Source organism: Pinus tabuliformis, chromosome 9 (genome assembly GCF_031772625.1).
Source record: "Pinus tabuliformis cultivar Carrire ecotype Pingquan chromosome 9, CPIR1, whole genome shotgun sequence".
NCBI lineage: Eukaryota > Viridiplantae > Streptophyta > Pinopsida > Pinales > Pinaceae > Pinus > Pinus tabuliformis.
The window spans coordinates 1042680308-1042705983 of NC_142307.1; the positions used below are offsets into that span (position 1 = coordinate 1042680308).

Here is a 25676-nt window from a genome sequence, read left to right on the forward strand (position 1 = left end):
AGCTTATGCAAGACGAAGGATACCCCAGTATGTGGACTCAAATAATACAAGATATGTTCCACCACATCGTCGTGAAGATGAAAAATCTAATGTGGAAATGCAAAGGATAAAAGAGGGTAAATGTAAACGCTGTGGTGAGAAGTGGGACCCCAAACATAGATGTGCTAAAGGAAAAGAACCAAAGAACCTATATAATTGTGAAGCAACCAACGATTCAAAAAGTGAAGATTATGACGTAGAAGACACAGAAGACGCTCCAGAATTTTCACCAGAACTAGATGATGGAAGTATTCCACAAGTATCATTATCAGCCATGACAGGTATATCACAACCTCAGACTTTAAAGTTAAAAGGACACATAAAGAAGAACAACGTAGTGGTTCTCGTCGACTCTGGAAGCACACACAATTTTTTAGATGCAACCATGGCAAAGAGACTCAATATATTTTCATTTCCCTTACCAAACATGAAAGTGATGATAGCTAACGGTATGAAGATTGAAAAGGTGGGAAAATGCCATAAGGTTAAATTGCAGATTCAAGACTTCAGTTTAGAGTCTCCGTTTTTCACAGTACCGTTAGGAGGAGTAGATGTAGTCTTAGGTATCCAATGGCTACGAACTTTAGGTACTTATGCCGCCAACCATCAAGTACAATTTATAAAATTCAAATGGGGAGGTCAGAAGTACAAACTACATGGATTCCAAGCACCAGAAAATCATGTTGTATCATCATCTCAGATGATGAAGCCGAGTCGAAGAAGAGCACCTGCTTATGCAATACAATGTCACCAATTAGAAATGTTGTCTGCAAATATGACCAGAGAAGAATCACCAGAGATTCAAGACCTACCTATGAAGATGCCGCCTAATACAGAAATTGAGCGTAGAACAAAAGTTAAAACAGAGTCAAACCCCATCAACATCAAGCCATACCGATATCCACATCTCCAAAAAGCGGGAATTGAGAGATTAATCCAAGATCTTTTAAAGTGTGTGACTTTGATCATCTTGGAGTATCTGATCAAGTGGAAGGACTTACCCGAAGAAGACGCTTTTTGGGAGAATGAATCATTCTTCAACAACATCCGTCGTTACATATGCTTTGAGGACAAAGCATTCTTTCGAGAGGAAGGCAATGTTATGTAAAAATTTAGTTAATTTCAGGTTTATTATTTAATTTAGGTTTAGTTAGGCGAAAGGGCACGATCATAAGATCATGCCCTTTCCTAAAGGGTGTCCATGGCGATATATAAGCGAGGCATCCCCACTGTAAACATCATCATCTGTTTATTCATTTATTAATAAAGTATTTTTATATATATTTCTGTTATCCGGAAGTTTTACACTTTAGGGAGATGATGCACTTTGATGATAAAACTATGCCATAACAGTATGACAAGGAAAACAAGTAAGTTGTAGGATTATGAAGTGTTTTTGGATTGTATTTTGCTAAGCACCATTGTCACAACCTATTCAAAGCCAAAACAAGGAAAACAAGTAAGTTGTAGGATTATGAAGTGTTGTTGGATCCTATTTTGCTGAGCACCATTGCCACAACCCATTCAAAGCCAAAACACCATTCATTTACATATGTATGCATCACAATATACATGGGGACATCATTGCATTTTCGTTTTTGAGGTGAGTAAGACTTCTAATACATCATGGTTGAGCTAGCATAGGTGTCTGGGTGAGAACATGAATGGGCTTTCTGGATGAGTGGAGATTAAGTGCGAGCAACGAACTCTTGTAGGTTAGCAATGTACACCCACAGAGGTGCCTCTTCAAGTGGTTGCCTCTTGGGGTGAAATATGCGGCTACTACTTGGGGACATGCACTATATGCAAGAGTATACGAGAATTCCAAAATCTCACTCAAACTTGTGACCTATACATATAATATTGACAAAGCATCAATATTAAATGAAACAGGGCTAACCTAAGGGCCTTGGAAAGCACTATTTTGAATAAAAGTAAACGTGCCACCATTAGAAATACATCAGGAAATCACTCAAACAATTCATGAAATGGAAATAGGCATGTGTAGCATACAAAATGCAAAGAAGTCGAACAATCAAACAACCAAATTAATGCTCAAAGAACATATTTATGTACAAATCCTACTAGTTAGCTAGTACAGAGATTGCTATGTGAAATCAAAGGTAGTGTAACCATATGAGGAATACACAACTTCATGAAGCCTATCCCTGTGTTTGGTTATGAGCCAAAACAAGGTCACATAAAAAAACATGGAGGTATAAGGTGGAGTTGGACTCTTTAACTCCCCCATTTTGGGAACCCATGTGAGACCATAATCAAGAAGCATAGAGCCCACATTTTGTTAAAAGGTTGATCGTTATTTGCACAAATTTTTTCCATCCATATGTCAATAGTGCTAATGCAATCACTCTTTTTACCATGGAAATATGTCAACCCAATGGTCCCATTTAGTGAATCATTAAGGAGAAAAGACTCTAAAGGCTACTCCAGTTGGGATTTCCATGGAGATGGTTGACTTTCCACGAGCCTTTCAATGAATAGGAGAAAAGGTCAAAGGTGAAGAAAGGGGGTCAAAACATCATCAATCACCTTGGACACCTCAACTCAACTCACTAGCGTCCATGAAGATTGTTGAAGATGTCAAACAAAGCTTGAGATTTGTCTCAACATTTAATTGTTTGCATGGCTAATTGAATCCCTCATTCGAGGAAGGGCTTACATATAAAAGCTTCATTTCTTTGTAATATAACCCCGTTTAGAGGGCATCTTGAATATTGTTTTGTGAAAGCCCCTTGTTGAATATTCTTAGGGTGATGTATTCATATACAATATTGCTCATGGTTTTGACCAGGTGGTTTTACCGTTTTTGAGTGCTCATGGTTTGAGTCAACACTATATAATTCAATGTAGCAACGACGAATTCCATTTTGTATCGGGAGTCTTCCTCATTTACAAAAGGGTGGGAAAGTAATGAAAAGCTCACTTCAGATGTTTTGAGCATATTTGTCTTTTTCTTTGTGATTAGTATTATTGTTTCAAGGGTTAAAGAAGTCTTTTTTATAGGTTTTTTGGTGGAAAAAGCTACAACCAAGGTCGAAGAAGGGCATCTTTCTTGCGTTGGTGAAGGGACATTCAAGGTGAGATTTCCACTTGTTTCTCCTTTGACCATTGAAGGAAAGGTAGTATTGCATTGAGGTTGGATGTCTAGAGACTCTTCTCTCTTGCCTTGCACCTTGTTTGCGATCGCCATATTATACTTGGATGTGATCCTAATCAAGATCATCCCACAAACTAGATCCCAAAAACCCTAGACACCTTGGATAATGCTTTTAGGGCAATCCTTTAGGTGTTGTCAATATTACCCTTTTTGATACACTCTAATATCACTTTGAAGTAGGTGAAGTGACCCCATAATAATTAGGCACTAGTATTTTACTTTTATATAACCAAACCACCCCCCTTTTTCCCATTTTTTATTTTGTTTGCACAAGCTAATGCTTACTTGAAAAATTCTTGATCTATGTTTATTTGTGTTCTTTCATGTCATATCATTTGTAGATATTATTAATGCTAATATGTACTCATGATAAACCCTTAATTTAGCAATAAGCATATATTATGGTGGATTATGCTTAAAGTGCCTATCTCGTGTCTCTAATCAAGCTCCAAGATACCGGTTTGCGTATATGTAAGTAGAGTTAAATAATAGACACAAAAGCATTTAATTTGCTCATCTTATCCCGAATCACTTTAATGTCATGGATGGAAGTACATATTGAATGTTTGATCCATCAATGTTTATCGTATGAAATTAAAGGGCATTACATTGATTTGATTTCATTGCATATATCTCTAGATTTAATAGTAAGCATAAATGAACTCAAGTGCTTCAGAAATCTAATGAATTTTCATGCTTGGAAGTAAATGACTCAACCTTTCATGCTTGCTCCTACTGAACCTCAACATAGAAAAAAAACATGTTGCCAAACTTTTGAAGAGTTCTCTCTTCTTCAAACTTCACATCCATGTGCACTAATGTCTTCCTGAGAACAAGAATGTAAGCATGATAGGCTTTTTAAGTCTCATTTTACTCCACAAGGATACCTTTTTTTGCAATATGTTCCAACATGGTCCTCAAATAGATACCAGAAAGATAACAATATGACGTAGACTTTAGCGAGAATGGAGAGAATATATTGCTCCTTCAGAATCAAATGGATATGCTTGAGAGGTGAATTGCATACCAAGGAGTGAGTAGCCTCTTTTTATATTCATCAAGATTTTCCTTCGAAACTTATGGATCCTTCGTAAATTGTGGAGCCTTTGTAAAATAAAAATATAATGTTCCTCCATGTGAAATATGGCTTACAAAATTTGTTTTGACCATGTAGAACATGCTAAAAGGCTCTTCATCTCACCCTTGAAAGTAAATCCATCACTCGACCCTTTCTTGGCCTTAGATTTACCCTTGCTTGCTAGGGAAAGGTTTTCCTTTTCTTCGAAATTCTATTTTTGATCTCCATGTTGAGCACTCTTTCAGATCTCTTCCTGGATGAAATCCTCCTAGATCCTCTCCCGAGAGGGCATGTATTCTCAGTCAACGATACATTTTACGAACACTTCCCATTGCTTCGTAAAGTCATTCAAGGCAATACTCACTAACTCCATCTCTAGAATCATGTCCCCGACCACTGCCATATGATCTCTCAATTGCATTATCTTGGTCAAGTAAGATGCCACACTTTTCCCCTTGGACATTTTTATGGTATGCAACTTGTCCCTCAACACCATTTTACAACTTTGACAGTCTTTGTAGTACATCTTTGTGAGCGTATCCAACATACTCTTCGATGTATCCTTCTTTGACAAATGGGGTATGAGATAATCTTTGACCCCATCGAGAATAATCCTCTGCACCTTGGCCTCCTTGGATTCATGTAAATCAAGAGAAATTGGATTTGAGTTTGGCGACACAACTGCCTTGAGAACAATTGAGATTCGAACCTTCCATTGCAATTAGTTCAAGCTATCCTCAAGGCTGCCCTTATATTGAACACTGGTAGCCATTGTAGAATAACCCTAAAAGAGATTGAAACACTGAACTCTGAGGCTTGTGTTGATACCTATGTCAAATTTCTTGGCTTCGTATTCAAAGATTATTGCTTTGATACCATGTTAATTTCTTTAAACCCAGTTACGAATTTACATTCTAAAAAATGATCATAGATATGAAATAAACAATGCTTTCTAATTTGATTTGTAACAATAAATATTATGGGTTTTTAACCAAGTAAACAACAAAAGCGAAAATTCACAATACCAATCACATGCAATTACATGCAACAAAGAATAACACAGATACACCGTGGAAACCTTAGTGTGGAGAAAACCAACAAATGTTGGGCTTCTTATGCAACTTCATGAGAAATATTTTTACGATAGACTCACAAGAATTTGCTCCAATAAATACACAGCAAAAGATGTCAACCCTCTCTCTCACTTATCCCTTGAGCAGTCCACACGTGCGACCCAATAAAAGATTTTTTATGCACAAGGGAAGCTCGACCTCACGACCCGAGAGAAAACTCGGCTTACTTGCTCAATATAACTCACCCCACACGTGCCAAGGTAACTTGGCCTTTTCGCTTATATCGCTTGCCCTAATCTTGCTCTGGCTGTCTCGATCTAGCCTCTCCTCGCTCTTGTTGCCAAATATTGTGCTTTGTTGAATCCCAACTCATGGCAAATCAATTGTATTTATCCTTTGCCTCGAACCCCCTATTAAAAAGATCAAACCCTAATCCCAAGCGAAATCCCTAATCTCAATGTTTGAGATTAGATCTCACATTATTGAGATCAACGATCATGACTTTATTTGTTGTTGGCTTCTTTTCCCTTTTACAAAAGGGTACCCAACAATTGAATTAAATTGCTGTCTAAAGTCTTGACTTAGGAAATTTATTAATTAATCGTTGTAGGAGGTATTTAAGGTGACTCACTGCATGCCGTGGCACTTTATCCATGCTGAATCACCTTCCATGCAACAAAGTCAACATCGAAGAGTTCAACTTAGAGGATTTTGGACTAGAAAGGTGCTTGACTAATGGATTGAGTCTAGTTAAGATCAAGGTTACTCAATTTGTGGGTATGTATCAATATTACTAGAAGTACCGTGTGTAAGTGCAATAACTGTCCAGAATTTAGGGTTTATGAATGTGGCAATATACATTTTTGTATATATATGTATATTTATTTATTTATAACGTATATAAATGTAGAATTAGAAAAATTAAAAAATTGAGAAACAATTGATTGTAAATCTATTTACTAGACATCTAGATTGGATGGTACTCCTTGATAAAAAAGGCCTCATTTTGGGGGCATCAACAAAATTCTTGGCATCCATTAAATTATAATCTGGAGCACTCATATGTCATAATATCATCAATCACAATTTGATTTTGTTAGAGTTTTTGTATTTTGTTATAATTTAGGATGTTAGCTAGAAACCTAATTATGAAGATTCTTGAAAGCATAGTTAAAAAGCCGATGATCTTATTAATATCCTATTAATTTTCACTAAATCTTGTAAAAAATGATTAGGAAAAATATTGTAGTGTGAGACATCTCCTTGCAGAGTGTAAAAAATGAGCTAAGAATCACAATTTTTAAGAGTTGAACCGAATGATACTTCCATATTGATAATGAGCTTACTTGTCTAGTCTTGTAGCTTTCTGCTTTAGTTTGCTTATCTTCAAAAATTAATAAATCGAAAATGTATATAATGAAAACAAACAATTGCAATTGTTTTAATATTGCTAAAGCGAAAACATTACTTTTGCAAAATAAAAACCTTATGGATTCTTTTTTTGCAAGCTAAGCAAGACAATATCTCTTTCAAGGTTCCAAATATACACTACAAAGGTTGGCTATAAATTAGGGAATAAAATATCAAAAACCCAAGAGCTAATACACATATAGCCAATAATTGACTTTATCTTAAGACTATTTAATATTAAAATGTACTCGGGAGAATAGGAAGAAGTAACAACTACAAACCCTAAAAGGACAAAAAATGCTTATTATAACTGATGATTGAAATGTTGAGAAAGGCCAAACCAAACTAATAGGCCAATGACACATTTACTCCCCAAGAGTATTTCAAATTCTCTAAAATTCTAGTCGAGTTTGTCACAACTAGATAGTTTTAGCGTTTGTCTTCTTGAACATGAGGTATCATGCCAAATATTGAAAAACAATCATCAAAACAGAGAACTACGATCACAAAGAAGGTGATTAAAATTTTTGAATGGGGATCTATTGTTGTTGCGACAAATACCCTCCAAAATTTCACCTACACTTGAATTTTGGAGCCTCCTTGTGATCTTATGATCTGTTGTTTCAAGTTGTTCATAGTCACTTCATGATCGGTTGATGTTGTTCTAAAGACTAGTGTTGAAACGACTTGCTTACACATGCATAACCTTTGATGCATTCATAAGCACACCCCTTTCTAGCAAGTCTAACAGTCAATGTCTACCCTTGAGGAATTCATTGTGCAATCTTGGAAAACAATGCTTGTGCAATCCTTGGAGATAGTGCTTGTGCAGTCCCTCATGATAGTAACAACTTAGTTGATAGGGACATTGAGAGTGCAATCTTTTTAATCATTGCTGTCACACCTCTTAGTGACAACCACCTCACTCTTCTCTGCTCTCCTTGTATAAAGAGTAAACTCAGAGCCCTTTTCATAGTCATCTTTTGCTTTCAAGCTCTGTGCACTTTGGAGCATAAGGGGCATTCTCTCACTCTCAGTCGCAACTATATTATCATTTAGGCGAGTTTTCTTAACTGTCGCTTTTGTGCGCTTTTGCTTTCGTAAGTGTCACTTTCACTTTTGTGACTATCATTTTTACTTGCTTTCATTTCACATTCTTTAGCTTTTGCAAGTGTCATTTTCACTTAGTCTCATAAGTGTTGCTCTTGTCTGCTTTCATTCTTATATGCGTTGCTCGTGTTTTTTTTTATGATGGAATTTGTCGCTTTCACTTGTTTTCACGCATCTTAAGAGCACCTTGGCACACTTTTATAGGCATCCCCAACACACTCTCTAACACTACTTGATGCTATTTATTCTTAAAACATGTGTTGGACACATTCTTATGGCATAACACATCTTTTACTATCGTTTCACTTTATGCCTCTTGGTTTTGGGTACTATGTGTCTTCTTGTGATGTGCTTGGGTGAATATATGTGTGTGATCATGTTTAAGCCCTGTTACATGTTCTTGCTCTCGTCTCATTCATCTCACACGTAGTCAATTTTGGAGTTCATCCCTGCCCTCACACGTAGTCAATTTTGGAGTTCATCCCTACCCTCACATCTTGTGCAATTCACGAGCATACTCATTTTTCTACGCAAGTGATGAGTACTCTGCACGCTCCTAAGTCTTAGTGATGAAATCCTTACCTCTCGGACCTGTGCATTGTACCCATCTTGAGGACAACCTCCTCCAACGACGCGTTGAACAACCTTGGAGTACAAACTATCAATCATGCTTCTTAGCCTTGCCCACTTCGCAGTTCATAAACTCTCTTGCCCTGTATTGCGCATTGTGCAGTGGTAGTGGATAGTGGGGTCACTTTTAAGCTCTTGCCATGCCCAACTGCGCAATTCAATGAGCCTCCTCTTCAATCATTGCGCAGTACGCAGTTACAGTGCCCTAACCCGCCTCCCTTGTCTCCCTAACTTCCTCAATTGCGCAATCCTTTTAGCAAGTGAGCCTCCTATTGCACATCTTGTAGTTCTAGTGGACATTTGGTCCATCTCTGGGCCACTGCTAAGCTCAATTGCGCAATCCTGGAGTCTACTCTTCAATTGCTATGCATTGCGCAATTACAGTGCCTAGTCTTGTCTCTCCTGCTGACGAAACTTGCCTACTTCGCAATATTGCGCCTTGCCTCATACTGCGCATTGCGTAGTTCCAGTGGACATTGTGGTCATCCCTCTGTCCCTGTGAAGCTCAACTGCGCAATTCCTAGACCTTCTCTCTCAAACCCTTGCCGATTGTCCCACCACAGTCAATATGTTATATAAGCAAGCACATATAAAATAGGTGATTATGGGACTGACATTGTCTTGTCATAAGTGAATTCATTTGCAGGTGGTATCATTGTACCATGACAAGATGATGTCAAAGAGGTTAGCAAGGAGATGTCACAAGGAGGACACCTGTTGAGATGAGACATGAAGATTTCATCATGCAAGAGTAAAGGAGCCTTGAACCAAGACAAAGAGATGGCAACTCACGCTGACTTGGAAGGTTCCAACACCTATCTAGACCCTTTGGAGGGTGAAGATGGAGTACAAGCAAAGATCTATCATGAATAAGTCAAATGTCATAGCAACAAAGAGAAGAGCTTGGCATTGATACAATGAAGTCTTATGTCACCAACGCTAGGTTCCAACACTTATCTAGACCCTTTGGAGGGTGAAGATGGAGTACAAGCAAAGATCTATCATGAATAAGTGAAAGTCATAGCAACAAAGAGAAGAGCTTGGCATTGATACAATGAAGTCTTATGTCACCATCGCCAAGTCGTGGCTTCTCAAAGTGTCACCATAAAAGTTATATGTGTCAATGTATTTTGCGACATCATTTGTGGAATGTAATTATGTAATTTAAAAAAAAATGAGAAAATGTAAAATGTATGGAAGCATAAGGGTCCCACATGGAATGTAAAAAGTCACTAGAAAGTTCTAAGGTCATGTAGAAGCTTAAGAGTCTCATAGGAATTTGAAAAGTCACATGGGAGGTCAAGAGTCATGAGGGAAGCTCAAGAATCACAAAGGAGGTGGAGAGTCACCTCATTTGTTATATATACACTCTCATAGCTCAAGCAATGGACTTTTCACCTTGGCTTATCTAACTTGGCATAGGAGACAAGATCATTCTTTGGAGGAGAAAATGGTGAATGTTCCACTATTGGGGATAGTGTTGCATTGTTGTAATCATGTATCTTGGGACTTTCTCTTAGTAGATGAAGCTCTCAGAGCCAACACACTTTCATGCATACGCCGGGAATGATTGTGAGGTTATTCTTTCATTGTTTGCAGTGTATGTTTATGTTAACACATACTAATGGAAATGAACTATTTCATTAGCTTTGATATGCGTCTTATTGAATGTGCGTTGTTACTTGTTTTATGATCGTTGTTATCTTGTGAACTGATTTGCAGGTTAATCAACGATTCTTTTCATGCTCTTGTTTGACTTTTTTAGGACAATACTATTACTTTTCTTCTAAAGGCTCACTCTCTCTTTTCCATTTTTATATACATTGCGATTGTATACCTCACAATTTCAACTTGCTTGTTTCAAAGATTGCTTGTATAATCTCTTATGTTGAAAATTGCAGCCAAGGAAAATCCCTAAGAATATTAGTGGCCGGGCCTCTTATCCAGATGGGGCTCCTACTCCAAACGATGTGAGATTTAGTTGGGACTTCATACTGGGGAGATCCCTTGTGTTGTTGAACTTCCAACAACATCAACACGATCTTTGCTTTGAATTTAGTAAAATACAGAGCATGGATCAAACACATGGCAACAAAGTATAAACTACAGTGCATGATCTAATATACAATTTTGAGCTCCAAATCTTCTCTCCAAAGTGCTCATGAAAGCATGAAAGTGAAAAATGAGATAAGTTATGGTTTCTAATGTTGTTGTGAAGAGTTACAGAAAAAAATAAAGAAAATAGGGCTTGGGGGGCAGGCCTCCCCAGTCACCCAATTTTCATGGGAAGTTGACATCCCCCCTTGGCATTTTTCCTGAAGATTGGCATGACCGTTTTTGCTTTTTTATTTTGTTTAATGCAGGAAATGTTTCTTGTTGCAGGGAACATAACCTATTTTGGGAGTTGTTTCATGCTATAGGATTTCCCCGTTGCTAGAAACAGATTTGGTAGCAAACGCTTTTGGATCATGGTGAATCCATGTTTTTGATCCACACCTGAAATCAGATTGCCATCCTAAGGTGATGAATATGGCATCACTTGTTGTGGTATATGGGTAGCATCTTCTTCCATTGGGGTAATCTCATGGTCTTTTTATCCTTATTGGGACCTTTTCCTCAATAGTGGTGGTGCCAGCACAGTCAAGTATGTTCCACCTTGACTTTGATTCCCCATGTGCATCTTCCCCTCTTCGCATTGCAAACCATGGCTTTTGAGTTTCACATTTACGAGACCTTTTTGTCCCTTGACAATTCCTCCATTGGGATTATATGGTGCCCTCCTTACCACGATACATTTTGATGAGTTCTATATTATGACCTATTTAGCCTTCTTTTCCCAACTTTTATCACCCCATTGGTGTTTCTGCTAAATATGGCCTCTTGTCCAATGTCCTTTGGGAAGTGACATAGGCTACTCATTGCCCTGTGCATCTCTCCTAAGGTATTTTGACATATCCCTTTTCCTAAGAAAGCATTTCATTTAGACATTGCTAACTAGATTTGGGTCTCCTATTCTGCCACCCTTTACAACATTCTAGATTCATCCCCAGTGCATGGTCTCTCCTCCTACCTCTTGCCACTTCTTTTTGGATTGAGAACATTAAGAGAGTCATTCAGAAATTGAGCGAAATTGAGCTGTAGAAAAGCCACTGATTTTGAGGAAATCCCAGTTGAAATTTTCAAGAAAGGTTTAGATTGCCTCACTCTTTCTATTTCAACTGTTTTCATTGAGGTTCTTTGATTAGGCTTTACGTCATCTTGGATGCGACATATTGACCATCCTATTCATAAATGGAGAGATAGCTATTGCCCCAATAAGACTTATGATTAGGAACACCTTCATAAAGCTTTATGCCATTGTATTCGACATGTTTCTTGCTAAAAGGTTGTGTTGCCGCCCGTCACACATACCTACCAGTTAGTGAGAAAAGCCCTTAACTGCACAAGGTGTGGTTGGTGGCAAATTGAAGAGAAGGGGTTGTCACTTATTCCTTACTCTCTCTGGTTAAGCTATCTCCTAGGTTAGCTAAGGGTGGTGATCCCTAAATAGAAAACTAAGTTAAAAGATGTGAGGTTTCTAGGAGATGTTAGAGTGAAATGGATTACTTTTTTAGATTCCACGCAAATATAATATAAGCAATATGAACCAAAATTAACTTTGATAACCATAACACATGAAATAGCAATATGCATATGTAAAACCAGTGCCTTCAAAATATTGCTCAAAAAATGAAATATGCCTTCAAAATATTGCTCAAAAAATGAAAGATGCTCAAAATAAATGAATTTATTTTCAAATGGAAGCACAAGCAATCTTGAAAATGAAACAAAAGATGTTACCACAATAAAATAGTCAATACAATATATAAGGATGCTTTCGAGACATATGATCACTTGTTAATCCAAAACATACAAGGAAATAATATCTTGCAAAGGAAACCAATTAGAATTCTACTTGCAAAATATAGAATTTACTTGCCAAAACAAAGTATTCAATTCAACACATATTCATAAATGACAAGTATAATGGTTATTTGCAAGTAAAACAATAAGATGAGCTAATATGAAATGCACCTAAACTAAAATTGGATGCAATTATCTTGGTTGCTTTTAAACTAAATGCCTAATCTAGGTGAGAGATCCTCCTTTTGAGCTCTTACCAAAGGGTAGAAATTGGGTTGACTGTATGAAAGAGGGGGCGAGGGCACAATGGTGTCATTAACGATATTTGTCCCCTGGGTTTTTCCAGCCAATGTATGCCTTCGTCCCTACAAGGGGACAAGCCCCCTTCATAACTGTAGGGTCACATGCTTTTACTTTACTTCGTACTAGTTGGAAGAACTTTATAAGAAAGTCATTTCCTGTGATTTCTATCAACCAAGCTTATGCTTGGAGGTTAATTTTAAAATGCAACTAAATTATAATGCCTACTATGATATGTAATGTAAGTGAGATTGTAAGTGCTATGTAAAAAATGCTTCAATTAAGTATGCTCCACAAGATTGCTGGTCAAGTAAACACAAGATGCATAAGCTTCATAAGAATTGTGAGTTGCTAAAGATAGATGATGAACAAACTTAAAGCAAATGAAGCTTGAAAACTTTCTCAATGTAAATTGCAAATATTTTGAAAATAAAATAAGATTTATGCCCACGATAGCTTTGAAAGAGAAACTCTTAACTTGAGAAAAGGAAAGACAACTTGCTTGACATGAAAATAAATGATTGCTTTGAAAGATAAATTTGCCTAATACATGATGCCACAAATATACTCAAAATGTAGCACAACCATAAAGCATGAATGATTAGCGATAGCCAAGTCAAGTACGTCAAAGTTTGCTAAAATAATGAAAATGCTCGCACAAGGTTGGAGAAGATTGCTTTGCAAAGTAAAATGTAAATTTGAAGACTTGTAGCAACAATTGTAAATGGTGCTAGTTTAAAGAACTTTAACAAACTTGAAAATAGAGAAATGTGATTTGTGTTACTTCCCAATTAGACCATGCAATGTGATGTGAAAGAAAAAAAAGAAAAAGTTAGAACCAATAAGCCAATCCACTCGAGATCCTCTCCCTAAAATGGAGAGATAGGGATGCCAATGGGTGGGCCCACGCTCCCGCAATAAAAACATAAATTTAATTATTATGGTGTTACAATGAGGTTAATGGCTCTTTGAGAGCTACCTAAGAAATTGATCGAAGTGCAATATGAGGTTTTGAAACCACAAGGAAATTCCTTCAAGTATGGAGCCTCAAGAGAGATGAAGATGATGCTACAATTATGAAAAACAAGCTCCTAAAATGATACATGGCCTAGCCTCTTTTGCAAGCCCTCCTAATATCCACGACCTCCTTGAAAATGGAAATTGAAGCTTGAGAGAACCTACAACAAAAATGTTAGGGCTACAAAGCTAAAACCAAAGTTAGTGTAAGAGCATGCAAAATGAGTGATAATGCTATAATATAGTATACAAAAAAAACTAAGTCAAGTGATGAGAAAAGACCCAATCACTTATCTAGCTTGTAAGGAGCTCTTGATTAGCTAGATAAGAAATGAAAGCATAAGAGTATAAGATATAGATTTGATTGAAATACTTTACTTAAGCACAAACTATGTCAAAAAGGACCCTTGCAAAATCAACACTCTCAAAAGATAAGCTATTAAGATCCAAATAAAGATAGGAGCTTTTCGAAAGCTATGCTAAAAGTGGGTTGGGCTCTTGAAGACTTCCCCTCACACTTTCTAGTTGATCCAAAATATGGCTTTTAGAAAACTTCAAATGCACATTAGCCCATATGGATTAAATCAATAAACAATGACAAGAAAAATCTAGAATTTGTGTGAAAATAGATAGAGTTGTTTAGTGTAGAACATATCAAATAACCAATTGCAAATGTAAGATAGTTGTACATTCACAACTCTTTAAAAGCATATGAGAAAATGAAATCAAATTAAACACAACCAGAAAAGTATACCATCATTGAGCCAATCACAAATTCCAAGAGAGAAACACCCATGAATGAACCCTAAATACTTTTTTATTCATATGAAACACAAGTGTACATAGGAGCAGAGTCTCCCCAAGCACAATAACTAGTATAAAGAGTATAAAACTCTTATTATATAGTAGCTTGGGAACTAATCCCAAGGCAAATGGTGCCAATCCCAAAGCAAATGGGTGACAATTTCAAAACACCTTCATGCAAATTCGAATTTCCCAAGTGGCATCAAGAATCTCTCAAGAAAAATCAAATTCCATGATGAAATGACAAGTGTATATGGGTGGGAACCAATGTAGGGACAATTTCCCACAAAAATCTCCACCAAATATTCTCCCAAATCCTCCCTCCCAAATGTGCATTAACTTCACAAATTCGAATTTTCCAAGTAAGCAACTTCCTCATTTATTGTCATAAATTCAATTCTTTGAGCACATGTTCTTTCCTTGATTTTAGGAGTCCACATCACCTTGGGACTTCACTTTAACTCCTCCATGAGTTTCCATCTCATTTCCACATCATTTAGCATGTGTGGATATTTACTTTTCTCCATTTATGTAATTGTAATGAGGTGGATATTTATTTTTCTCCATTTATTTAATTTTTGGTTTAATTTTATTGCTACTTTTTCCACTAAACTTAGGAAAAGTGGGTTTTGAGGGTATAGAATACATTTTTAATCCCTCATAGTGTGTTTCCTTAGAAAGTTAAGGGTGAGGTGCAATTTTCATTACTCATAACCCATACAACTTCTCTACATGTCACTTACTACATTTCATATATAATTTTTATTCCATTTCCACCCTGCGGGAAATTTAAAAAATAAAAAAAATGATCCCCTAGACCTGATCAAATTCCATGAAATTTTGTGTGTGATTTAGTATGGAAATATACGTTGACCCTAGACACTAGGGCTCATCCAAGGCCTCACCATCGAGGCGTACTCCGACTTTGGGGTATATTTGGAGGAAAAAAACTCAATTAATTATTAAGTCCTTGTAAGGAGATGATAATTAACCCAATGAAAAAAATCTCCCAGAGTAATACTCACTTGATGATAAGATCTCAGGCTATCTAACCCTATTACATTACTCGACTCCTCATACTAGTATCACTTTTACATTGTCCCCACAGGGATTGTGGAATTTGAGTACAACAGAAAATGATAAGAAGAAGTAGAGTTGAAAAAGTCTGGTGGTATGATGATCTCTGATGGTACAAACAACCTTTGGTACATCCTTGGCCATGGAGTCAACAGGTTGGAAATATAATTTTATAGCTAGAGGTCAAACAAGTTTTAGGAAGGACTACTAGAGTATGAACCACATTCTTACTCTTTGAGCTGTTCTTGAAGAAGCCAGACAATGGTTTGCTAAGGTTTGTTGTTGCTTTGTGGACTTTGGAAAACCCTTTGACTTAGCGCATGGACATCACTTGTTTGGGAGATGGAGACCTTGGCATGTCTGAGCTACTACCCACAACCACCATTATGAGGCTATGAGATTGTTGTTGGTTTCTTCCGGACTGAGCATGGTCTTTCCGGCCTAATTAGGAACACCATTGGGATTAAACATGGATGCTTTCTCTGATATTATTTGGGATCTATGTTGATGAGCTCGAAGAGTTCTTCAAAGCTAAAGCCTAACACATATGTGAGTATGGTTGTATCCTACACTATTCGGTTTCATCAACCTTGCAGATGGTGTAATTCTAATAGCTTCTTTCCCTGAGAGTCTACATGTGAATTGGATTCATAGGCCCACTTTTCAAATCAGCACCCTCTTGAGGTTAACCTTAGCAAACCCAAGGTCACGATCCTTAACACATCAAAGGCTTCTTTATACAGGCTTCATTTCTTCTACAGGGAGGGGCTGATTGAGATCACTATGTTGTGCACTTACTTGGGTGTGCAGTTTACTGGCCCTATGTTCTATATGAGGTTAACCTCTTAGTCACAACTGTGTACGGGATATGTGGCTTTAATCTTGCTTGAAAACCAATGCTTGAATGCATAGGTTTAGGATTTCCTGTCTTAGATTCCATGTAATTAATAAGCCCACTGTTCTTTATATCTCTAATGATTGGGAGGATAGATTAGGGCCTACTAAGTGAGCACACCTTGAGAGAGTCCGAGCCATTATGCTCCCAGCAGATGATGCATAGCAAATGAATTGTTTCTCAATATGTTATGCAAGCCAGGTGTGGTGCACTTCCACTACATCTTGAAAACAACTTCATGTTAGTTTCTCACCTTTACTGGCTTTGTTCTATTGGGAAATAAGATCTAGGTTTGGAGAGGTACCTTTAATTGGCACTCCACTCTTTGGAGAATGTTTGCACTAGCATTGAGACTGATTATCATAATGCTTGGAAGTATAGGATCTGCCAGCTATGTTCCGTTTAAGAGATTGAGACCAAGGAACTCTTCATTTTCAGGTGCCCCATTTACTATGGTACCCGGAGGAGATTCGTTGTTCTAATAGGTTTGTGTGGATCCTTGCCTAGACCATAGATGTTTGAATTATACCTTAGAGAGGTGAATGCCCTTGGGCATCAGGTTTTGCAGGGTTTCTCTAGACCTACTAGGATGTTCACTTCTTTCTTCTATCCTATTTATGGCAGTGGATTCTACTACCCATGGTATTGACTGAACTGGCAGCAGAAAAGTTAGATGGTGTCCCCTCAATAATGGTTCCAAAGCAGGCTCACTTTTCTAACTGTATTACTTAATGTAGGTTGGTTTCTGACTCTGATGTTGATTGAGTGTTTGATCTATCCCCTTTTGTCATGCAAGCTTGTTCTCTTCTCTTAATTCCCCAGGACTCTTTTGAGCTAATTTGTTTGGGGTTTCCCTCTTTGGGTCCCCTGTTACCGTACCTGTTTCCTCTCAGCCTCATGGTTTCCCTCTCGAGTTTCCCATCCTATGGTATCTATTCTGTATACAGTTTAGATTGGTTAGTAGATGCTTTAGGCAGTCCTCGGAATAGTGTCATTTCTTGTTCTGTAGAGTCCCGTTGATCCATTTTGGTTATCTGTGGATATTAATATAGTTTCATTTTGCCAAAGGGGTCATGGTTAGTCAGTGAGATCAATGGATTGTTAAGCAATATACGAGGTATCTATTGAACATTTCTAGCCATGATCAACCCACCTGATGCTATTGCTAGGCTAAAACTAGAAACCGATTAAAGATGAATGCTTCTTCTACAGTTTCCTCTCGTTTCTATTCAAACACCTGTTTTCTAGTTTCCTCTCGTTTCTATTCAAACACCTGTTTTCTTGAAAAGGACCGCCTAATTATATGTGAAATACTTCAGAGTTAAGTACTTATGTGGGACAGTGAAAATTTATTCAAGTCTTAATAGAATCTTATGGGAGCATTTTTTGGTTATTTTTCTTGTCTACGAGTCTTCTTAAATAGCTAAGAATTGGGTTTAATCATTTCTTCCAAGTTCCCTTAAGAGAATCTGAGGTTGACATTTCGTGTTTATTTTTTATTGTCTAGTCTTTTTAAAATCTATGAATTGGGTTTGATCATTTCTTCCAGGATTCCTCTCCATGGCAAATGCCGGTCCTGACACGAATGGCTCTCAGTTTTTTATTACCACAGTAACAACCGACTGGTGAGTTTAGTTTAATGTAACCTTGGTCCTATTTACTTCATGCTCGAAAGTATTTATAGACATTAGGGGCGAGTTGCACTAATATTTTATAAATGCAAAATATATTTTTCTCCATTCAGGTTGGACGGCAGACATGTTGTCTTTGGAAAAATTATTTCTGGAATGGATGTTGTATATAAAGTAGAAGCAGAAGGAAGACAGAGTGGTCAACCAAAAAGGAAAGTAAAGATTGCAGACAGTGGAGAGCTTTCTATGGATTAGCTAACTCTTCTAGTTGAGATCTCCATCAATCAATGGATACAAACATTGAGTTTCACTTTGGCAAAACCGACATTCCCAAATTTAATGAGCCAATATGTTTGGATCGTCATAAAGCCTGGGATAATCTTAAATAATAAATATTGAGTTGGTGACCCAGTTAGCTGTTAATTTATGAATCTCCGCATCTCCCCCAATTATGTCAGATGTATCTAAACATGGCAGCAAACTTATAGAACATGATTTTCATATACTTGATGGTTGATTTTTGCACAACTTTTTGGATATATCATGTCTTTTGCCCTTTTGTATATAACTTAGAAATCTCTAAATTACCAAGTGCAGTAATTGCTTATCTTAGTCCTATATAATTTCTATATTCTGAAACCTGGATTGATAGATTAACAATTTAGCATTGACAAACAAGGTTAATGAGTCCATTGCCAACCGGAGGTTGGCTGGTTTCTTTTTGTTGAGGCTTTGTCCGTTGGTGCACTGCAAGTTTGAGATATATGGTAGCCTACTTACCCGAGACTCACTTAATTTGCTACAAAAATAATACATGATTAGCTATCATCCTTATCAGTGAGCAGGCTTACTGTACATGCTGATTAGTATTTTCCTATGAGAATCTTGTTGAATATGATCTGTAATTGTTGGATGAAGTGCAATGAAGAACCATTGCATATGGTTCTCACTTCCTCAAGATAAGAGGGTAATTCTTCTTAATGCTCCGCTTACATTTGCTTAATGATGTTTTGTTATATTTTTACGGTCCTGTGAGGCCTAACATGACCTATATAATCTGTTTCCTAATTAAAATTGTATAATTTAATTAAGAATGTAATCAAAAGCATCCATCTAGTATCGATTTCTCCAAGTAGCCAACCTGGTGTCTAGGGCTGCAGCCCTGTTATCTTTATTTGGATTGCTTGATATTTGTACAACCTGAAGTTGATATTCTTTGAATATAATGCCTCCTGCAACAAGGAACTTGATATAGATTAATCCATGTAATACTGATTGATCATTTCGATAAAAATGAAGATGAATGTGGAATTTGAGATCCAATGTTTAGAGATATTAATTCTAGCTGCCACATGCACTAAGATACTAATAGCTTGAACGTTGCCATAATGCACTAAGATACTAATAGCTTGAACGTTGCCATAAGGCCAAAATGACAATAAGAGAAGCACTCATGTTTTTTTCCCGAGGAAAAAGGACGTGTAATTTTATTCATAAACATACGAGGAAAATTACATTTTGTATATGCACTTCAGGAGTGTATTCTGAGAAGGAACTGCGGACTGTAGAAAAAAATTAAACATTAGTTGGGAACAATACTGGACTCCACCAAACAATCCTGGTTCTGCTCAGCTATGGCCCAAAGATCTTTCTCCAAATGTAGGCCATATTTTGATAAGCTGTCAGCATCATTGTTCCTTTCCCTGTATATGTCTGAGCAAGAGAAGGAATCAAAAGAGTCAACAATACAAATAATCTCCTCTAATATAGGACAAAGGTAAATATTCCTGTAGGATATAATGCCCATTAATCCAGTTGATAGACAACTTTGATTCCCCGAAGATATGAATATATCTGCAACCTTGTTCTTTTGCAAAGAGAAGCAGATTTTTTGCATGCTAGGAGCTCTGCTCTGTTATTGGTGCCGTGGTGCAGGCCTATCTTAACTTTGAAATAGTGGGAAGGAGAGGTATAGAATAAAACTGCCACCACTCAACTGACCGTTATCCCTGGATGCACCATCAAAATATAGCCCTACGGATTTGCAATATCAATAGATTTTGAAGAAACCACCCTGTGACCGGGCCATTCTTTTCCTGGGGAAAATGGCTTAAAATGGCCAACACTTCGGCAGCAATATGAGAAGGAACTGATATCTTGTTCAAGAAATTCAACTGGTTCCTAGGAAGCCAAACCTCCCAACAAACAATAAGGGGAAGGGCTCTAAAAGGGCGTCAAGAGGGATTTGAATGCCACAGATGACAAGCGCCTTCCATATCAGGGCCAGACCAAGAGATGGAATGTCAGAGAGCTGACCTGCACAACTTCCAGACATTCTGAAAAAATGGACATCCCATGAATAAATACGGAGCAGATTCCCCCTTTTTTTTTGGCTGAGATGACACAATCCAGGGCCAATCATAAACCGCCTTTGTAGGACATCCCACGATTTTTTTTTTTGATTTAAGCGGACATTTTTCCTTCTAGACAGCCTTCCATCACAACTGTTCTTCCAAGTTTAATCTGTCAGTAATAATGGAGACAAAACCCAATTTAGGTGTATATATGTTAGTGGAGGAGATGCACCAAACAAGGTCATCTGGGATGTCCGTAATACGAATATAACTGTCTTTGAGAGCTTGAATGTAGTTGTTCCAGCAAGTCCGATATTCAAGCTCAATACGTAGGTCATCAACCGATAAACATGCTTGGTGCCAAAAGGTGGAGAGGAATGGGTGGGCAACTTGAGCCGACATGCAGAAATCATGATCATGAAGCCAGAAATCATGATCATGAAGCCAATCTATTAGAGGGAGGCGACAGTCTATATCTCATATCACACCTTTGCCATCGGTCTTGACCAAGACATCTATATCTCATATCACACCTTGGCCATCGGTCTTGACCAAGACAAAGCACATATCACCCCTGCAAATCCACTAAGCAAGCCCACTTCCAATAATGTCAAAAGTGTTTAGAACCCTTCTTCCAATAATGTCAAAAGTGTTTAGAACCCTCCAAATAATAGAGATATTGGATTGAGATTTGTTTGGATTACTAAGCCATGGATCCAAGGAGGAAGGCGCTATATATTTGTGCTTGACCACCAATGTCCATAGACTACTAGCAAAAATCAAACACCAACATTTTGCAGCTAGATCTTTAGAGAACTCAAAGATATTTTAAGGCCCCACCTGACCCGTGGTAGGATCCCTTTTTCCTTTCCAGACCATAGGAAAAAGGAGCAGCGAGCAGCGCCTCCTGATCTTTTCCAAAATGCACTTAGGGATCCAAGCCAAAGAAGCTCAATAGACCAGAATAGCTTCCAATACAGATTTAATGAGCACAAAGTGACTTGCTCTAGAGAGCCATCTATGGCTTCAACGATTCAACTGACTATCCACTTTTGCCACAAGCCAAGCTCAATCTTATTTGGCATAACAATTTGTCTTAAGATGAGAACCCAAATACTTTAGAACCAAATCCATAGGTCTAATAGGTTATAGGAGAACACTTGATAGATGACGAATTTCCAGCTCTGTGAGATTATGATGAGTTATAGAGGATTTATGCACACTAATGGACATGTCAGTGGCATGCTCAAAGAGAGATAATAAATCAGTTAACATCGAAGATTCACAAACATTCCCATTACAGAAGATAAGAATGTCATCCACAAAAAGCAGAGGGGTAATATATAAGTTCTTGGCTATATACACTCACTTGAAAACCCCTCCTTTTTGCATCTCTAAGAAGATGGCTCATGCCTTCCATCACTAGAAGGAACAAAAGAGGAGATAAAGGATAACCTTACCCTAGGGCCTGTTACACATTGAAGAAAGGAGATGCAAAGCCATTGATCAATACAACGAAGGACACAGATGGATGAGTAAAACTCTGATGTAAAGTGTAGGGACCAACCCTATATATATATTTTCTAAAGTATTAAAAATACAACCATAAGAAAATAGCATTGAGAATTCAAAATTATTAAGCATTATATAAAACTTTTCTGAATCTCGCTCCATTGAACATATCATTTAATTTACATGTTATTAACTAAAACCATAATGAACTCATACAAAAGAATATTATAGCAACATAGGTACAATTCACCAGGAGATGAGATTCAACTTGTCTTGCCTCTATTGCCCTCCTTTGTTGTCGGTCACCTTCAAGAGTGAATGTCGACGTGCTTAATCTGAATGCAATAATCTATCGGTTGACTTCCTAGCCCTACTCCTTGGATACTCTCCTTCCTCGCGGATCCCTGAACTGCAATGGGGTTGTACACTAGAGGAATATATTTTCGCTGGTAGAGGAGAGTACTATTTGGCTCAAGAGTCCCTTCTCTAAAGTCCTCTATCTCATCAAATTCACTATAGCTTGTAGTCACTACTCTAACATAGTCTCATCCAACCAACAATATGGTAAAGAAAAAATCCTTTCTCCAATGAGCCGTGCTTTCTTTTATAGGAGTCCTTATAGGTGACACTTGACATTTAATGTATAATTAATTATTTTTGATAATTCAATAGTTTGATTATTCACCCAGCCATGTGTCACTCTTTCATTAAGTATCTCTAAAATTATTTACTTAAATTTTTAATTTAAAAATAATATTTTTCATCACCTCAACAAGATTCCTATTTTTCTTCCTAATTGTCTCTTGATCCCCATTTTGACTCATCAATTTGTGTTTATTACTCAAGTCAATTGATAAGTCAAGATTTGATTCCCTATCTACTCCCTAATTTATAATTTAATTCTAATTATTTTTTAGATAGATATTCTTATGTTGCTTGTTAACACACGGAGGTTCTCTAAATTTTTCTAAGATTTAATTTATTAATCTTATTTTAATTCACCATCTTCTTCTCTTAATCAGGTTTAACTATTTTAGGATTAATATTTATCCTTACATTTATGTCCCTCTTTTCCCTTTTTACCTAATTAAGTTACATTATTTACCTAATATTTTCGCAACATAGGAAATGTAAAATTTTTAAGGTAAGATATTTTATTTCTTCCTATGAGCTCCATAATCCAAGTTTTATTCTTAATTTAATTACTTCGGTTTCTAACATCATTTACCCTTGATGTGAATTTTGGTTTTCATATCTTGATTATATTTATTAATTTATTTATTTTTAATGATTCCAAGGGTGCCAAGTTTGGTTGTTCTTCAAGAACTTCCCTTGAAATTCTAAGGGTGTCACACCTAACAATTTATTTGTGATGCCAAGCATGCCAAGTTGGGCGTGCCCTTAAAGAAATTCCCTTGAAGTTCCAAGGGTGCCACGCCACTTGCCTTCAAGCATTCAATGGCTATGAGGGGAAAGGATAGGTGCAACGACATAGATCACTGTAATCTCTTATGCTACCAGCTATAGTGAGACTATAGGTGTTAGGGATCAAGGAATCCGCCTTGATGCATGCCCCCCAGTGAAATCCTCACGAGCGATCCAACTTTGGGACTTGCCTTCATGATATTGTGATCTTCAAGGCGAAGGTGTTTCAACCTTTCTAGCTTAAGTCACGACGAGAGTGCTAGTGGGTGAGATCAGGGACACTGTCCCATTCCTCCCATGCAGTTTCATCCAATTGTACAACCCCATCACCTATATGTGAGTCATTCGGCAAAGCAATTAATCTGTGCCTGCAACCACTAACATATCATCAGAATATAGATAAACATATATAGAAGGTTTCGAAATTGACTTGGAATTTCAAAGACAAAAATATAATTTTTCATCAAACCAGGTGTCCTTAACTCGTCATATGCGAGTGCTTCTGGTGGTTTCATGCCATACTCAATAATAATCAGTAACAAGGTTTCTCAGTGTTAATCATTGTCATAATAGCATCATGGACATCACCTAGTTACTCACATCATTGTTCATTGTGAACCACAACTAATGCAAGTAGGTAACATAGGAGACACATCCATCATGGTTGTCATCCTCATTATAAATATACATCAAAGCTATCAACATTGTAATATCAATAGAAAACATACCTATCTATCAAAGTTATCATCATCATGATATCAATAAAGAGCATACATATCGTTTACTGCTATCACATTATAAATTCAATAAAGACCAAACATAACCATTTATGCAGTCATCATAATATATCAATAGAGAACATGCATAACCATAATGCTACAATCATCATAATACCAATAGATAACATACATAACCATTAATGCTATCTTCATCATAATATCAATGGAGAACATACATAAACATCACAACTACTAATATCACAACCACTAATATCACAACCACTAATAATAGAGTCGTGTCCAGATGCTCAACCTGAAGTTTTCAAAGAATAATGTGTGGGCCTTAGGTTAAATAAATGTTAATATCATATCACTGTCAAGCAACTAGAGTGGGTCACTACTTACACCCCCTCTTAATAGTAGACTTCGTTTCGAAGTCCTTGGAATAGGTAAGGAAAACGGTGACTCATCTCCTCGACATCCTCCCAAGTAGCTGAACTGGGACTATAGTTGTCCCACTGGACCTTACCCTGGTCCACTAACCGTTGTCCAAGCTGCAAGGTTCACTAGTCCAGTATGCGAACTGGTTCGATCATCACTGTTCCCTCGTCTGAAACCTACAAATGACTAATGTTAATAACATGCGAATCATCTGAAAATAATGATGCAAAACAGAAATATGAAACACATCATGCATACACGCTAAAGATGGAGGTAAGGCAAGCCTATATGCCATCGACCCTTTCCTTTCTAAGATTTCAAAGGTCCCATAAATTGTGGAGACAATTTTTCTCCCTTTCCAAATCTTATAGAGCTTTTTTGGGCCTTACTCTTAGGAACACCCTATATTCCATTTCATAACTTCGGTCTATCCGATGAGCATCAACATATCTCTTTTGTCGGTCTTGTGCTTCGTTTAGCCTTCCCCTAATCATAGTCATTTGTTCTTCCATCTCTTGCACCACTTCTGGTCCTTTTAATACTCGGCCCTCTAGTCGGTCCCAACTAAGAGGTGTTCTGCAAGTTCTTCGGTATAAGTACTCAAATGGCGCCATCTTGATGGAACTGTGATAGCTATTATTGTAAGCAAATTCCATGAGGGGTAAAAATCCTCCCATCTCTTTTGTTGGTCCATCACATACATCCGAAGCATGTCTTCGAGGATTTGATTAGTCCTCTCTGTTTGCCCATCTGTCTTAGGGTGATAAGCAGTGCTGAAGTTCAACTGGGTTCCCAAGGCTTCTTGGAAATTGGTCCAAAACCTTCCTGTAAACACTGCTCCCCTATCAGATATGATCTTCCTAGGCACTCCATGCAATCTCATAATCTCATCAATAAAAACTATGGCTATTTCTGGTGCCTTATATGTAGTCTTAACTGGTATGAAATGGGCGCTCTTGGTCAACGTGTTCACCACTACAAATATGGAGTCATGTCTTCTTGAGGTCATTGGTAGTCCCACAATGAAGTCCATTGGTATAACTTCCCATTTAGATTTTGGTATCTCATGGGGTTGCAATC

General features: G+C 37.3%; 1 protein-coding gene across 2 annotated transcripts in view; it reads left to right on the top strand.

The window, feature by feature from the left end:
• LOC149152255 (peptidyl-prolyl cis-trans isomerase CYP19-4-like) overlaps positions 1–18650 on the top strand; it is a 73963-nt gene extending 55313 nt beyond the window's left edge. For both annotated transcript variants that reach the window (XM_089445993.1, XM_089445992.1), the window contains 2 exons: positions 18064–18139; positions 18259–18650. In XM_089445993.1, the coding sequence (XP_089302119.1) occupies positions 18064–18139; positions 18259–18400 (218 nt within the window). In that variant the 3' untranslated portion in view covers positions 18401–18650. The remainder of the gene's footprint in view (positions 1–18063; positions 18140–18258) is intronic.
• The last annotated feature ends 7026 nt before the right edge of the window (positions 18651–25676 follow it).